Raw genomic sequence first — 16930 nt, 5'->3', positions numbered from 1 at the left:
ATATTCTGGGGGAAATGACAGAGATAAAATACCATGCAACTCACAGGAACCTTATATCCTAATATATGTTGTATTACTTAACATACCTTTTCCCAAAACACTGTTGTTTTCGAACATTGATCCACATCAAATGATCCACACTCTCTCCAACATATCTGATGTCTATGTTACTGCTTCCTCTATGGAACATTTACCTTTCAAATGTTTGTAATAATTGCAGGTCATTCAAATCTGAAGCTATTTAAAAATAATTGAATGTAAGCTATGGACGTTATGTTTTTAATTGTTACTTTTCAGCATATTTATTTAATATCGTCAGTCCATGTTTGTTATCTATGAACCTGTAAAGCCATACCTTTATACATGCAGTTACACACCTTAAGCATGATTTATGGTCCTGCAGAGGCTCCACGCAGAGCTTTCGTCGTAGCATACGTAAGTGGCCTAAAGTTTATACTTTATACTATACTGTGTTTGTGTGTGCGTCGATCTCTGAGAATAGCAGGACTGACGTGTGTGTGTGTGTGTGTGTGTGTGTGTGTGTGTGTGTGTGTGTGTGTGTGGTGTGTGGTAGAGCGAGTGAGAGAGTGACGGCGATTAGCTTTAGAGCGAGTATCGAAGTGTCTCTCCCTGTGTTTTCTGACCACGGTGGGAAATCTGCAGCAGGAAAAGTTCACCCTCTCCTTGATTTCATGTTGTTTATGGAGAAGGAGAACCAGGAAATGAGTAGGGGGAAATGCAACGCTACCAAGCCACGGCCGAGCGACGCGTGTCGCTGCGACGTGTAGTTACATTTTTCGAGAGGTACACGTCATTCTAACGGCGTAGGGTCCGTGTCTCCACGTACCTACGTACAGAGCCACGACGTTGATATATAACACAGAAGCATAAATCACGCTTTACACAGAAGTGAGAAATTCAAACCGAAACATCAGTTACCATCTGTGTTTGCAGCCCTCTCAGATCCGCTTCAGCTGCCTGCCGATGTCCAGGGTGGAGTGTATGCTCAAACTGCCCTCTTTAGACCTGGTCTTCTCTTCTAACCGTGGAGAACTGGAGACCCCGACAGGAACCCACCCCACTGATGGACCTCACCCCCCTTCCTCCACTCCACCAGGGCAACATATCCCCAAACCACCTCCTAGCAAAGGTATGTGGAGCATGTCTAGCGGAATAACCATGCGCTTACGTGTGCAGAGATATGTGAAGAGCAAAACTTTCTCAAGTCTATCAAACACAGTGAGCATGTCTATTAGTCACTTCATGCCATGTCTGGGCTCTGTGTGATTTAATGTTGCTCACACAGCTTGCTCTCATCCATTTATTACTTTGCTCTCCAGTCGGTCTTTTTGCAAGATCATGCAACTTCTGTCATGTTTATATATATATATATATATATATAGAGAGAGATATAGAGAGATATAGAGATATAGATAGATAGATAGATAGATAGATAGATAGATAGATAGATAGATAGATAGATAGATAGAGAGAATATCAGTTTATAAGTTTTATTTAGTACAGGCTTATCTACAGTAAATCCCACATCTACAGTAAAAAGCCAAAAAAGAAGCATTAATATGCATGTTATGCATTAACATTTTAGCAGACATTTAGATCTCTACTCTAATTAAGTTATCTATTTATCATTTTATCATTTATAAAATTTATAAAGGCTACTGATGGGTATCATATTTTAGTTAATTAAATGCCTACTGATTAGGGCTGGGTACCGAAGTTTTAGGCACCGACCAAATAGCCTCCATAATATCGAGTATCGAAAAATGCCTTGCCATTCAATACCAAATTTCAATGCCTTCAGCTTCAGTGAGCCAATAAGCATGCAACATGCTTGTACCAAGATCTAATAATGCAGGTGATTGCCTGGCTAATGTTACACGTTGTAGAGACACGTAGGAAAAGCATTAAGGTACGCACAGAGGTGTGTGTGTGTTGTATTTTGTATTTTGAGAGGCTTGACTACAGTGTGCGTCACATAGGTGTAAAGTGTAAAAAAAAGTACCTTAATGTTGTAATTTCTTTTAGTTATAATGGATGTTATAAAATTGGTATTCGAGGAACAGAATTGTTCAGGAACTGGTATCGAATTCACAGTATCAGTACCGGTATCAAAATGTTTTTTGAATGATACCCAGCCCTACTACTGAATGTGACTGCTTGTCTTACCCCCTCTGTTTTTTTACGCCCTCCTCTGCCTACTTCCAGCGTCTCCGTTGCTGGGGAGCCCTCTGGGCAGGAGCCGCCACAGCAGCAGCCAGTCGGACCTCACCGGCCCCCCCATTAACTCCTCAGGTCTCAGCTTCACTGCCTGCATGTCAGACTTCTCCCTCTACGTCTTCCACCCCTACGGCGCCGGGAAGCAGAAATCAACTGTTACAGGCCTGGCTCCGGGCCCAGGGCCATTAGGTACGCGAAGAGGAAAGTTCTTTTAATATTCTAACGTGCTAATAATACGGGGCTGCAGTTTGTAACGTTACTGCTGAGCTAAGTTATTTTCCTCCTTTATCTGTGGATATGATACGTACAAACGTGTGCTAGGTCTAGTGGAGATGGGAATACCCATGTTCCAAGTTCAGCGATCGTCATGGTTATCGCTCTTTTTCCACGAAGGTACAGTGGACGAGGAGCCTTCTTCAGTAACAGGAAGAAAAGACTCTCTGAGTATCAACCTGGAGTTTGTGAAGGTCAGCTTATCTAGGATGAGGCGCACTGGAGGCCCCACCTTCATCGAAAGCTTCATTCCTGCCAAAGGTGGCAAAATGGACACGACCCTCATCAACATCTCAGGTATGTTGTCGGCCCCCCAGAAAAACATTATTCTGACTGTTCCTGTTTAGTCTGTCCAAGATTCGAGTCTGGAAGACTTGGAATGCAGTTTGTAAAGGTTTATTTTCAGGCAGGGGTAGTCAAAGAATTTAATAAATTCACAGCAGAAAGGAAGGAATATTAGGGAAATTCATAAATTGTATTTGAGGTGATATACAACGGAGCTGAACACTTCCTGTGTAGATTCTTTTGGGGATATGAAATAAATGTTTAGGCACAGTCATAGAAGTGTATCAGCAGCGCTGTGGTGATGTGGGCTACGTTGAGACAAAAGGCAGGGTTTGAAATATACCTATCACAATGAGTCCATAAAGGGACAGATAGATAGAAATGAGGCTGGGGAGCATGATAGATAAAAAATGCATCTTTCCAATCTCTAAATGTCAGGATGCATTAGTGCTTATTATTTCCCTGTAGATTTATTTTAAAGAGCGTATGCTGCCAATTGACTTGCACTTTAGAACGTCGAACAAACGGAATATTCTTCCCTTAGCTGTGTGTGACATTGGCTCGGCTTCCTTCAAGTACGACATGCGGCGACTGAGTGAGATCCTGGCCTTCCCGAGAGCCTGGTACCGCCGAAGTATCGCCAGGCGTCTCTTCCTGGGAGACCAGACTATCAACCTGCCAGGTGACTTTCTGCCCACTCAGTGGCTTTGGTCTGTGTTACGGTTGGTTTGTCGAGTGTTGCATAAGTATAGTATGTTTTTTTTTTTTGTTATTTTTTTTTTACCACTGTACTGTTTTGTAGAAAATAACCACCAGCTGTTGTGTCAGCTTTTACTGGGCAAATAACACAAAAAAACAGAGCTTTTCAAGCTACTGAGCATTAAGTATTGATGTAATTGCTTCCTTTTAACATGGCCCTCATGAATGATATATGAACTAAAAGATGAAAGTAGAGCTGGTGTCAATGTTTTTGACCAAATACATTGATGTTGATATTGCAGCGGTATTGTAGGGTTGACAATTGGCGCTTTCACAAAATATTAACACAATGATAGTTTTGACAAATAATCCCCAATAATGTGGATACAATGACTAAGTGGGTAAAGGCAAATAATAAAATAGCTAGTAAGTCTGGTATGTTCAGAAAATGACATCACTTTACTGTAATACAGCCTTTAAAACCAGAAAAAGACAACACTTGTGTTACGATATCCAAAATGTAAGACCATATCTGGCCTAATATATCGATGTCAATATAATATTGATATACTGCCCAGTCCTAAATGAAAGGAAAAGTTTTTACTGTTTGCAGAAATATGCAATTACTATACCATCTCACTGACCTTCCTTCAGCGACATTTCCTCCCACTGCTCCATGTTGACATTTCTGCGGCTGTTCTTTACATACATCTCTCAACCTTTTCCCTCGCTTCAGCCTCTGGCCCCGCCACCCCAGACTCGGTCGAAAACGTCACCCAGCATCTGTCCCCCGAGTCCAGCCGGAAAGCCTACTGGAGGACGTGGGACGGCAGCACCGGCACACAGCACATGCCCCAATCCCCCAACGTCTTTTCCGAGCACTCCACTGGAAGCAACATGTCCCCGGGCGGCCTGGGCCACCTCAAGTCCCCTGCACCTGGACGCACCAGGAGCGTGTCTGATTCCTCTGCTCCTCGGAGAGGTGATTACAAACACTCTTGCCGTTCCCAGATGGAACTCAAACAAAAATATCCAAATGCCTTGTGCTGTAAGTCAGGTGAGATTTAATACAGAAGCACAATTCAGATGTTAAATGACAACGTAGAAACCATTAAATGAAAGTGTGGGGGGGGGAATGCAATGATGACTTGTACAAGACGCTCATAATTTATCCTCTACCCCCTTTCCTCTAATCTTCGTTCGTTCTCGTCTAGACTCTGTGACAAAAACATCCACCCCTTCCTTCAGTAAGAATGGTAAGGCAGCAGGTCCGCAGGGGGCGCCGTGGGAGACACTGGTGGTGTTCGCCATCAACTTGAAACAGCTCACCGTCCAAATGAACATGAGCAACGTCATGGGAAACAATACGTAAGTGGTCACAGTTTCTGCACCTTTTTACGTAGATACTTTTAATCCCCATTACTACACTTTGGAAAATGCAAAGAGTTAGATGAGAAGATCAATACCAATCTCAGACAATAGAGTGGTATCAATCTTCTCATCTAACTCTTGGCACGAAAGTGAATGAAAGTATTTTCCAAAATATCAAACTATTCCTTCAAGGGTCACATAATTAACAGTAAAAAATTGTGCTAATAGAGTGCTGCAGGAATCGGTCCTAAAACCTGGAATGCGTTTTTGCACTTCCGTATGCTGTCTGGAAGTCAATGGGTTTTTTGAATTTTTTTTTTTTTTTTTTTTTTTTTTTTTGGTGAGACGCCTGAAATAAGGAGATTTTTTCACGTTTTGTTCTGCGACATAAAATACGTCGGTAAATACCCCCACTCGTGAATTTTGAAGCTTTTACGTGTCTTGTTGCTAACAAGTGGCTAAATGAGACTACAGAGGCTGTCGGGGACATCAAACGTCACCGTCATATCGGTGGTGGTGACGTTGAAGTCATGCGACCGTGGTGTAGTGTGTTTCTGGCCTAACGTTAGCTTTTTACTTCAGGCGATTGCATTTACGCTTCTAAAATCATCAAAGTGCTGTTCATTTCAAAAGGTGTAGTTTTGCAACAAAGCTTATTTCCTGCAATAATCAAACACCCATCAGTAGCCTTTCCAAGTCCAATGTAAAAAATCTCATTGGCTTTTTGCGGCTGTGGCTCAGGTGGTAAGAGCGGTCGCCTAGCGATCGGAGGGTTGGCGGTTCGATCCCTGGCCCTGCAGTTCAATGTCGAAGTGTCTTTGGGCGAGACACTGAACCCCTAATTGCTCCCGATGCTGCGCCAACGGAGTGTGAAAGTTTGTAAATGTTTATTTAATGAGCAGGTGGCACCTTGTATACAGTCCATTTACGTTTACATTTTTGTCGAGGGAACCAGGGAAATGCTAACTTCTAGGTAAGGGGTGTCAAACATACAGCCCGTGGGCCAGAACCGGCCCGCCAAAGGGTCCAATCAAGCCCACTGGATGATTTTGAAGTGTGGAAATTACAATGAAGTAATTGATTCCAATTCCAAATTTACCACTTTAATCTCAGAGAATATCCGAGTTCTTTTTCTGTAAATTTTTAGAAATTCTGATTATTTTCCTCTGAATATTACCCCTCTCTCCCGGTTCCGTAACATCATTTTTTTCCCCACAATGGCCTTAGAACGCTGTCGTAGCAGAAGCAACTTGCATTTGCCAACATCAAGCTGACAAGAAACTCTCTGGCAGATAAAGTTTCAGATTTTTCTGGGGTGGTTTACTGGTCTGGCCCATTTGAGATCAAATTAGGTGTATGTGGCCTATGAACTAAAATGAGTTTGACAAACCCTGTTCTAGGTTGTCCGACAAAAATGCATCCCTGCAGCACTCTATAGTTTTTATGATGGTATTTTAGGATAAGAAATATCCCTACTTTATGAACTTTTTTTATTTATTCCTAATGTTTTGTACACTCTGCAAAAATATAATAGATGCATGCATAGAAGCAATATTTATACATAAACATACATCAGTATTTCCACCCTTGGGCTGGTATAGATTGGCATCGAACTTAAATTTGAAAGTAATTCTGGCAGATGAGTGCATCAGGGATTCATGTCAGCCATGAAAGCTGTGAGTGACAAAACAATCACTATATTTAGTGAATGTGACTCCTGCTGTCTGTGTCCTGTTGGGCAAAGATTTCCCAATCACGTTATCTAATGCTGTCTGGAACACACTGTTTTAATGAGAAAGAACCAATAGAGAAGTAAAGGTGAAGAATGCAAATTTAAGATAAGAATGTTATTGACTAAGCTGGACATTGTCAGCATCGTTTATTAGAGTAATCAGCTGCTACACGTACACTGGTGCAGAAATATGTCTCTCTGGCGTCTCCTTGCTGCAAATTGCACTTGTATCTCCTGCTACACAGTCTCTTATGCTCTCTTATACTACTCTTATGGGCTCAATTCAAGTCATACACTGTTGTATTTCACCGGTCACTAGGACATGCGGGCGTTACAACTTTCATCTCTCCAGTTAAGGCAGAACTGCAGAAAATCCTGAATCATTGACAAACACAACACACTTATAACCAAGGCAGTACTGTTTTATGAGCTCTGCGTCATCATAAAGGAAAAAAAAAATCTTCTTCTCTGGAAATGTGTGGGCTCTCTGAGCAAAACATATGTCTTCTGCCTCTTACTCACCAAGTCCGAGTACACTAGGCCTCTCTCGCTAGTTAAAATTATTTAGGTCTTAAGCATATTCTTCTGTCAAAAAAACATTTGTTCATATGCGTAGAAAGAAATCTATCTACAAGAAAAGCCCACAAAGCTTAGACATTAGCAAATTGCCTAATAATGAAATACTGTACACGTGTATGTTTAACATGTTGAAATCATGACTAGCTAAAGTACATGATGACATGTTTGTCTAAAAACCTGACATGTTGACTTGTCAATCAGATTTAGTCTGCAAGTCTTGCAGGTCTTTGCCTATTCAGTTACCTGTGTTTATTCCTGGACAAGTTCTCATCATGAGAGCCCTTCATGTTTCATAGAGAGCACTTCTACATCATTCAGTAGCGTTTCAGGGAGCGCTCACAGTTGTGTTTGTCCCAACAGCTGGACTACCAGCGGGCTGAAGAGTCAGGGCCGACTGTCAGTAGGCAGCAACCGGGACCGAGAGATCAGCATGTCTGTCGGCCTCGGACGCTCCAAGCTCGACTCCAAGGGCGGGGTGGTGGGTGGCAATATAGACGTGAACACCCTGGAGATGGTCTGTAAGTAAACAAAGCATCGACTTTTCTGACACCTGGTGTTTTTCTGCGACTCGTTAGCAGCTCTTGTTTACAGCAGACTGTAAACTGGATATGGATCTGAGCCAGAGTCTAGTGCCCGAGTGCTCACACAACACTGGGAGCTGTGCAGTGATTAAATACAGACTTAAAACCACACATCACATTATACTATCACTTTTTTACACTTACAATGTATAATTTATTTTATATATTGCATTTGGTATTTAAATAAGCTAATAAACAACATATTTACATGTTAAATACAAAAAAATCTTCAGACCTGTGTATGTGAGTCTTCCTGGTACTATATTTCTCTAATATAACATCTCTTCCTAACTGGACGCGATGCGTTTGAGCGAACATTAGATGGTTTCAGTTTTTCCCAATGAAGATATTTGTTTGAAAAACCGCTCGCCCTCTATTTCTGCACACTTGCTCCACCTCCAACCTATTTTCATTGGTCAAAAGCAACGCTGGACGTCCTTGACGTTTCCCGTTTTCCCTCCAGTCAAAGGTTGAACAGCACATCTTATATGATCCACAGCTGAGGAAACTATTCATACTTAAGAAAGTTCTGTTATTCTGAATAAACTCGCTGTAGGTTAGGAAGAGGTGTGACACTGTTCAATGACACATTTTTATTTTCTGGGATGCAAAATCTTTTTGAAAATGAAAATATTTGTAAAAAAATATTTTTTTTTGCCCAAGAATAAGAGTTGCTCTTGATACTGAAGTAAATCTTTTTTTTGTTTTGTCTTAATTTGACACAAAGAACTCATGTAAAAACTCATGAGTGAATAGTTTTGCTATTTTCTGGATACTTGGTCCTGGTGCTAAGAGTATTAGCTAGTTCAGTTTAAATAAACCCTGTTTCTTTTTTTCTCTCATCCAGCCTGATGGCCAGGTCACTGTATAAGTTGGTACTTAACACTGCAGTGTTAACCAGTTCCTGTCTGTTTTCTAGCCCACATCTCCGAACACCCCAACCAGCAGCCCAGCCATAAGATCCAGATCACCATGGGGTCGACAGAGGCGCGTGTGGACTACATGGGCTCCAGCATCCTGATGGGAGTTTTCAGCAATGCTGACCTGCAGCTGCAGGACGAATGGAAAGTTAACCTGTGCACCGTCGACACCAACCTATCAGAGAAAAGGTGTGAAATGATTTCAGCAGAGGCTTGATACCTCTAGTTCTTGAAATATAGCCCCCTTGATGGAATGCCAAGTGTTTTTCTCTATTCTCCATGGGCAATTTCAACACCAGTCTTGCTTTTTCCTCCGTCCTGTTTTTTTTTTTTTTTAGTTTGGTTCATGTCGCCTGGTACAACTAATACCTCCTGGATTTAGATAGACAAAAATATCTGCATTAAGAGCATTTGAGGATGCAGATTTCAGTTCTTGAGGCCATTCTGGGTTTTCCTAATTACTTGTCAAGCCAGTGTAACAAAATGATGATACAGATCTCTCATTTCAGATGCAGTGGTGTTTAATCTACATAACCATCTGCTTTGTGCCTTGCTTTACTGTTTTCTACAATCTGAACAGTCTTAATGGTATATCTTCCTGTTTCTCACCTTTTCCCTCTCCATCTTTTCTCCGTCTGTCCTTCCAGTGAAATCTTCGTCCATGGAGACTTGCAGTGGGACATTTTCCAGGTGATCATTTCACGCTCCACCACGCCAGACCTCATCAAGATCGGCATGAAGCTGCAGGAGTTTTTCACTCAGCAGTTTGACACCAGCAAGCGAGCCCTCTCCACCTGGGGGCCAGGTCCCTACCTGCCCCCCAAAACCCCTGTCATCAACGCTGAGAAAGGATCTGCAGAGCTTTGTAAGCGTGCCTTTTGTTTTTCCTATACTGCCGGGAGAAATATTTAATGCAGACTGTGGCATAATAAGGTATGCACAGCGAGTGTCTTAGGCAGTCGTGCTGGTAATAGGAAGTGAACTGATTTGTAACTCTAATACGTTTAATTTGCATCCCACTATTTCAAACCGTTGAAAAGGTAGTTCAACAACTGAATGTAATCAAACGTGATGATTAAAAACAAAAGAGAGGCACAAACAGCATACATTAAAAAAAAAAAAAAAAAAAAAAAAGAAGAAGAAAAAAAGAGCTATGAAAGGATAAAAACAACATAATATACAATCCTGTTAGTCCCAGCAGCATGCCTCACGTTCAGCCCTCCCCCCTCACTTCTCATTTTGTGTCTCCTAACCGTCTTTGTCACACAGACATGGATGCAGCCCATCACCGCCACTGGCCCGGGGTGCTGAAGGTAATCGCTGGCTGCCACATCTCCCTCTTCCAGATGCCTCTGCCTGAGGACGCGGTGCAGCTGGGCGGTTCAATGAGCCTCCATGGCAATCACATGACGCTGGCCTGCTTCCACGGGCCAAACTTCCGCTCCAAGTCGTGGGCTCTATTCCACCTGGAAGAGCCCAACATCGCCTTCTGGACCGAGGCACAGAAGATTTGGGAGGACGGTGAGGCAAAATGTTTATCGTATGAATAGTATTGAAAAATGATTACATAATAAAAATAACCGTTTTTTAGCACTGGGTTTGGCCCCTGTAATCCCTTTTTGAACGGACTTCATGTTTCTGTCACATCCAGGCTCCAAAGATGATTCTACCTACATTGTTCAGACACTGGATTTCCATCTTGGTCATAACACTATGGTGACCAAACCCTGCGGTGCACTCGAAAGTCCAATGGCCACCATAACCAAAATAACCCGCCGGCGGCATGAAAACCCCCCGCATGGAGTCGCGACAGTCAAAGAATGGTTCAACTATGTCACTGCCATGAGGAACGAAGGTAACCATTTTTTTCTTTTTTTTTTTTGCCGACCGGTTACGGTTTAATCTATCAACTAGCTCTGCTACCTTCTTCGTTGCTCTGCCTGGTTGTAGCGCTATCCTATTGTGTGCAGAGGGAATTTGAAAGACAACCGTTTATCCCACCCCTCGGTTTGAACTGTGTCAATGGTGAGTTCCCAGAAATTCTAACGTCAATAGTCATTTAAAAAAAATGCTAAAAAGTGAATAAACTATTTAATAAAAACAAGTAAATATACTACTACTACTACTACTACTACTAAGAATGGTATTATTAAGGTAATACAAATATTTTAACAGTAAAATGTGTTTGTTACCATAAACAATTCACAATAATTCAGTTTGGATCACAAGTAACTTTATTATTTACTCTTAGAAATCCAAAACGTAAATCACCCCCTCCTACTCCCACCGGCCCCTATCGGCGATCTCGAGTAACCACGATTTGACAATATGAAAACAGAAACAATCGCCCAACCCTTATAGGTGTAGCTAACAAAGTGCCAAGTGGGTATAAATGGTTGCTTCATGTAGTATCTTCTTTTCAACTTTTCTCAACTTCAGACTAGGGTTGAGGTACCGAAACCCGGTGCTTATATGGCACCGGTGCCTTAACAACCCGTATCTACCGGACCGAATAGTTACGTGGATTTCGGTGCCTCATTTCAGTGCTACTGAAATGCCAGCGCAGCCCTTTGATGCTCCGAAACGGACGTTAGAGGCAACAGAAGCATCGCTGCATGTGACACTAGTTAACATATTAATACACTTTGCAGCAGGTAACGTTAGCCTACCGTTAGCTAGCAGCTGGATTAAACACGGTTAAAATGCTGACAGCTAACGTTAAACGGTGTGACTGTATTTCCCTGTAGAGGATTCCAACAACGAGACGTAACAGCTGCTGTTGTCTGAAAAACAACACAGACGGTGCGTTCACTTGAAACTCGCCAGCCTCGTGGTGCATTCAAAGTTATTGTAAAATACCCTTTTTCCATCTAGTGGTTGTTTTTGTCGTTTACCAGCAATTTACTGGTGAAATAAGTCATTGTTATAAGTTATTGTTACTACATTTTTAATCAATCATTTAATTTTGACCATATGGCTTCAGCAATAAACAAGCCGTTCTTAAATGTCGCCGACTGTCGTTTTGTGCTCCTTTTTTGTTTTTTAAATATATACACATTTTTTTTAAATCTTTTTAAAAGTATCGGTTCAGGCACCGTTTTAAAAGTATCGTTTTAGCACTGGTATCGGAAAAAACCCAAACGATAGCCAACCCTACTTCAGACAGCTCTGACTAAAAGAAGACGGACGCAGCGTTTGTGTGTTTTTTGCCAGAGAGCTACATTCTGTCTGCCTTTCCTTGCAGCTGCTGCCTGTTATCTTAAATGTAAAATAGGTGCAGATAGTATTGAACGAAGCAGAGAAGTGTGAACATAACCTTGAAGAGTTTTGACATGTTTTTTCCCTTGTTTCAGAGTTGAACTTGCTCAGGAACGTGGAAGCCAACAACCAAGAGAGCGGAGCGGCTGCCAAAAGCTCGAGTCTGCTGAGCAGCTTCCGCAGCTCCTCCAGCTACAACCACGAAACTGAGACAATCTTTGCTCTTCCCAGAATGCAACTGGACTTTAAGTCCATTCACGTACAAGATCCTGATGAACCTACTCTAACAGGTAGGGCCTGGAGCCCGCCAAGTAATGTAACAGTACATAAAGGCAACATACAATCTGTTGGAGTCTTTTCTCTGACTGCTTTCAGGGTCAGACTATCTTTTTATCACGTTAGTCAGCAAATATTGTGTTAACTGTTGCCCTTAACTAACATGACCTCAGCACAATCACATAGACTTTGCTGCACAGTAATATTTGATTTTGCAAAAAATAAAAAAGGTTCTGTTTTTCTATCTGGTTTAAAGAAATGTAGTTTCAGTCCAAAATCAGTTATCGAGCATTTGTAACACTCACACTTCTCCTGAGAAAACAGTGTCCCAAATCCATATCATATACTAATGGTATAGCTGCATACTTGTCACTGAAATATATTTAAAAACAAACTTTGTTCCATGGACGATGTCATTTTTCCGCCATAGTTTTATCAGACTTGCCAATGCAAAATTATTAATTTGTTTCTATTCGTTCCAGAAGCCAACAGCAAGCCCAAAGTGGAGTGCAGCGTTGTGACAGAATTCACGGACCACATCTGTGTCACCATGGACGCCGAGCTCATCATGTTTCTCCATGACCTGGTGTCTGCCTACCTGAAGGAGAAGGAGAAAGGTTTCTGGCTTTACTAAATCATCATTCATTCAATCATTCATTCCTTAACCCTTTCAGGCATTGAGTAAAATAAAACCGATTTTTTGTCATTTTTACTGTCCACGCTCATTCACGAGTCATCTACAACAGGTGTAGCAATGAAAGTGGTTTTATTTGAGATTGAAAATAGCTTGCAAAATGACTCATCAAACCGTCCAAGGAGAAATAACAATATGAACCACATCTGTCTAACTCTGTGCCTGTGAAGCTGTTTGTATGCTGTTGGAGACTCATTTTGGAAAAAGCAGCATGAAATGCAGGCAGCTGAGTGTTATTTCCACACACAGCGGGGAGGTCAGAATGCCCAATGCAGGCAGCCTTTTAATGGGTTTCCCATTGTCACAAAGGGACAAATTAGCACACTTTATGCCGGCAACCTCGCATTCTTCATGACAATTACAATAATGCCAGGACTTTGTTGTGTAGATTCTGCAGCTGAATAGAAGACAAAAGAGGCGACCACTGAAGACTCTCATCAGCGTTCGATCCATCCTGATTAATTGAAGTGTAGATTTTAACGACCTAAGCTCACGGCGTGCGAATGGCGCAGGTTTAGGGCGTGTCCAAATCCACTTTTGCTAGTTTGATGGCAGAAAAAAGGGTCCGTGCGCAGACCGCATGGTTGTCCTTTCTGTCTTCATTAATTCATAGGTGTTTTGGGCGTAACATGCAATAAACCAATCAGAGTGTCATCTCCCATTCCCTTTAAAAGCCAGGCACGTTTGTACCTTGGCGCATTGCTTTTATGATAGCGGATTTGCACCGTAATATTTTTATTTTTAATCTTTTGCATGTTTGTGTGCTGCTGCGCTTCCCTGTGTGTGTGTGTGTGTGTGTGTGTGTGTGTGTGTGTGTGTGTGTGTGTGTACGCTGTGCATGAGCCTAGGTGCATTTTACTAATGCACTGTTAAAACAACAATAAAATGCTGCGCCATTGACTTTAGACCAGGTTTTTGTTGGTCAATGGCGCGATCACTTCCCGCTGCCTCAAGATAGCAATACGCCAAGAATTCACCTGAACACACCTCCCTGTAAGACCAGCACTCCCATGGGCGCACAGATGGGCGCAGGTGCATTTGCTATTTAAACGACGCGGGCGCTGGACGGGAAACTGACAACTGCGTCGGTCTTAAACTAAGAGCTGCGTTGCGCCAGGTGCAAGATAGGGCCCTAGATCTATACTATCAAGGTGCCGACCTTGCTTTCAGGGATATGAATAAATGTTTATTGTGTTCCACTTCTGGATGTTGTTGAAGAATGTTTTTGCAAAGTTAAAAGGAAAACTTCCCCGTGTGTCCTCAGCCCTTTTTGCCCCGCGGATGTTCGCGGCTCGGCCAGGCCAGAAGAGCCCCACACCCCTGCATGATGAAAGCTCCACAGACAAGGACAAGGATGACGGCATCAACTACACCACGGTGGACTGGAGGGAGTTCATGTGCAACACCTGGCACTTGGAGCCGACCCTCAGGTCAGTTCTGCTCCACTGCACCACAGACATTTGGAGTGTTTTGTTTTTGATTCGTTGACAGACGCGCACCCTTTCTTGTGAGTCAAATTGAGTTACAATGCTCATTCATGAATAATGCTCATTCGAGAGAGGACACAATAGGCGTCATTCTTTGTTTCCAAGCCAGATTTCTACTGTGACGCACGCACCAACCTTGAGAATCAAAATATCCAAGGCTGTCGTGCATCACTATATTAGACTATTAGAAATACAAGTCACACAAATTATCTTAAAATTTCTTTTTTCACATAGATAGATCTTAGATAGATAAATCTGTAGCAATGCATCCATTTTACAAGCTCATAGATATTGTTTATAACAGCGTCCCCTCCAAAGTAACTAGTAGTGAAGTAAAAACTACAATATTTCTCCCTGAGACGTGTTGGAGTAGAAGTAAGCAGAAAATGGAAATACTCAAGTAAAGTAACTCAAAATGGTACTTAAGTACAGTACTTTAGTAAATATACCAAGTTACATTCTGCTAGTGTTAGTGAGGACATTTGGACTGAAATAAGTTGTAAAGAACAAGTTGCTTTCCGTAGTTTGAAACACAAAATAATTCTCCAATACTTGGCATATGCTGCCTGAAATGCATTTAGCATTGACTAAACTAAACATATCCTCGTTCTTCAGGCTTATCTCCTGGACAGGACGTAAGATTGACCCAGTGGGTGTGGACTACATCTTGCAAAAACTGGGCTTCCACCACGCCCGGACTACAATTCCCAAGTGGCTGCAGAGGGGCGTGATGGACCCGTTGGACAAGGTGCTGTCAGTGCTTATCAAGAAGCTGGGCACTGCCCTGCAGGACGAGAAGGACAAGAAAGGCAGGGACAAAGAGGAACACTGAGGAACACTCGTACCACTGTAATGAAAGCTGTGCATACCTTCTATGCAGGTCACAAACACTGGATTACTGTATTACAACGGCCACTACTGTACAACACATTTGTCAAATGTACCCATTTTACCTGCTACAGCCTGTGAATTTCAGCATAGTTGTTTACTGTGGTGCATGCCACTTGCGGCTCTGACTGAAGCGTTTTGCACCAATGTTGTTTTATGTATATTTTGAACAAAGTAGCAAATGTTAGAATTATTTGACTGCTTTAATGGTACAAAAAAAAAAAAAAAAAAAAAAACGCCTCTTTTACCTGTTGTAAATGACCTTACTGAAATCGCTTGAAAGTTTATTTTAAGGCTTACCAATATTTCATGAGAAATTATTTCTTATACCATTGCCTTTTCTTTGTTTCCCATGGAACACATGGTAGATATGCTTTATGTATTTTATAGTGTAGCTTTAAGATATTTAAGAACAGTTCAGTGACAGTGTTTTTGATTTTTTTTTTGATGTGAACAAATAAATACTGAGTGGTTACGGCACATCAGCCACTTAGTTATGAGGATAACATGAACTTGTAATTATAATTTGAACCAAGATCACTATTTATGGGTATGTGGAATGCAAAGTCTATAACATGTATTAGCTTGGTGTGTCAAGCTTATTTTTGTCCTTTTTTTTTAAATCCATACAGCAGAACCAGTGTATATAATACAATTTCTTAAATATGTTGATTTCCTAACTTAATAAAAATATTGCCATTCAATTTTAGATGACGCTCAGGTCTGTTATTTTATTCAGTGGGTTAATACCAAACTCATACTTTTAAAAGGTATTATTTAAAATCTTTAAAAATTATTTAAAATTTCTGTTAAAGGTGCATTCCACTGTTTTTATGAACAAAGGTCAGTTTCTGCGTCATGAATTATATTCAGCATCTAAAAACAGTTGTGTATTATCTTTCTAAAGTCTGAAAAATAACCCTGATGATTTCATAGTGATGTTCATCAGGGTCTCCTTGGCTTGGGCTTGGGCTTAAAATGTATAACAGAAAGCCAGCTTTATAAACTGGGATGATGTTTGTAAGATGTGGCCCTTTACCAGGCAGTAAATGCTAAACTATGTTATTGGGTCATTCTCTTTTTTTCCCGTCTGCCTTTTGTGAGGCTCCCAACTTTATGCAGGAGCAATACTACTAAATCACTAGCCTGGCTCCGCCCTCCTACGTACTTCTGTTCAATTTTCATTTTCCTTCAGTACTATGTCTGGGTTTGCGGTATATTCTTGGGTTTTCTCCGGTCAAAAAATTACCGGTCCAATCAGCGAACAGAAGGAGTGGCTGTGGAGTGCTTTTTAACTTTAAACATACAGAACAAAGAAACACAAATTGAACAGGAACAAGAACCCTCTCCCACCGCCCACCCTCTGCAGTCTCGAGGAAAACAAAACAAACAAAACAAACAAACAAACAAACGGAAATCACACATTGCCTAATCACTCTCCTCTAGTTCTTGAGGCGCTGAGGTCATTAGTTCTGATATTTGTCGTTTTTCTATAGATTGATAGTCAATGATTTGGCTTTGTTAATCCTTGCTGTAGAGAGCTCAAGCATAACTATGTCCAGAAAATACGCCAATCACTATTTAATACAAAGTGAATGAGGGGGGAGCCAGCGTTGAGCTATCATTTTCTTGGTTGCAGTTGAGCCGGC

The 16930-nt window shown here is 41.6% G+C and overlaps 1 protein-coding gene across 16 annotated transcripts in view; it reads left to right on the top strand.

The window, feature by feature from the left end:
- The window catches only part of kiaa1109 (KIAA1109 ortholog), a 93561-nt gene extending 77571 nt beyond the window's left edge, over positions 1 to 15990 (top strand). For 14 of the 16 annotated variants that reach the window (XM_035994659.1, XM_035994666.1, XM_031288648.2 and 11 more), the window contains 15 exons: positions 955 to 1150; positions 2227 to 2427; positions 2632 to 2808; positions 3341 to 3478; positions 4232 to 4477; positions 4710 to 4863; positions 7538 to 7695; positions 8678 to 8867; positions 9326 to 9543; positions 9948 to 10199; positions 10330 to 10533; positions 12032 to 12226; positions 12695 to 12829; positions 14171 to 14336; positions 15009 to 15990. In XM_035994659.1, the coding sequence (XP_035850552.1) occupies positions 955 to 1150; positions 2227 to 2427; positions 2632 to 2808; positions 3341 to 3478; positions 4232 to 4477; positions 4710 to 4863; positions 7538 to 7695; positions 8678 to 8867; positions 9326 to 9543; positions 9948 to 10199; positions 10330 to 10533; positions 12032 to 12226; positions 12695 to 12829; positions 14171 to 14336; positions 15009 to 15225 (2847 nt within the window). In that variant the 3' untranslated portion in view covers positions 15226 to 15990. The remainder of the gene's footprint in view (positions 1 to 954; positions 1151 to 2226; positions 2428 to 2631; positions 2809 to 3340; positions 3479 to 4231; positions 4478 to 4709; positions 4864 to 7537; positions 7696 to 8677; positions 8868 to 9325; positions 9544 to 9947; positions 10200 to 10329; positions 10534 to 12031; positions 12227 to 12694; positions 12830 to 14170; positions 14337 to 15008) is intronic. The other 2 variants (XM_035994660.1, XM_035994658.1) reach the window with 2 other exon arrangements.
- Positions 15991 to 16930: the final 940 nt, after the last annotated feature.

Source organism: Sander lucioperca, chromosome 18 (genome assembly GCF_008315115.2).
Source record: "Sander lucioperca isolate FBNREF2018 chromosome 18, SLUC_FBN_1.2, whole genome shotgun sequence".
NCBI classification, from domain to species: domain Eukaryota; kingdom Metazoa; phylum Chordata; class Actinopteri; order Perciformes; family Percidae; genus Sander; species Sander lucioperca.
This window is presented reverse-complemented; position numbering and strand designations above follow the sequence as displayed.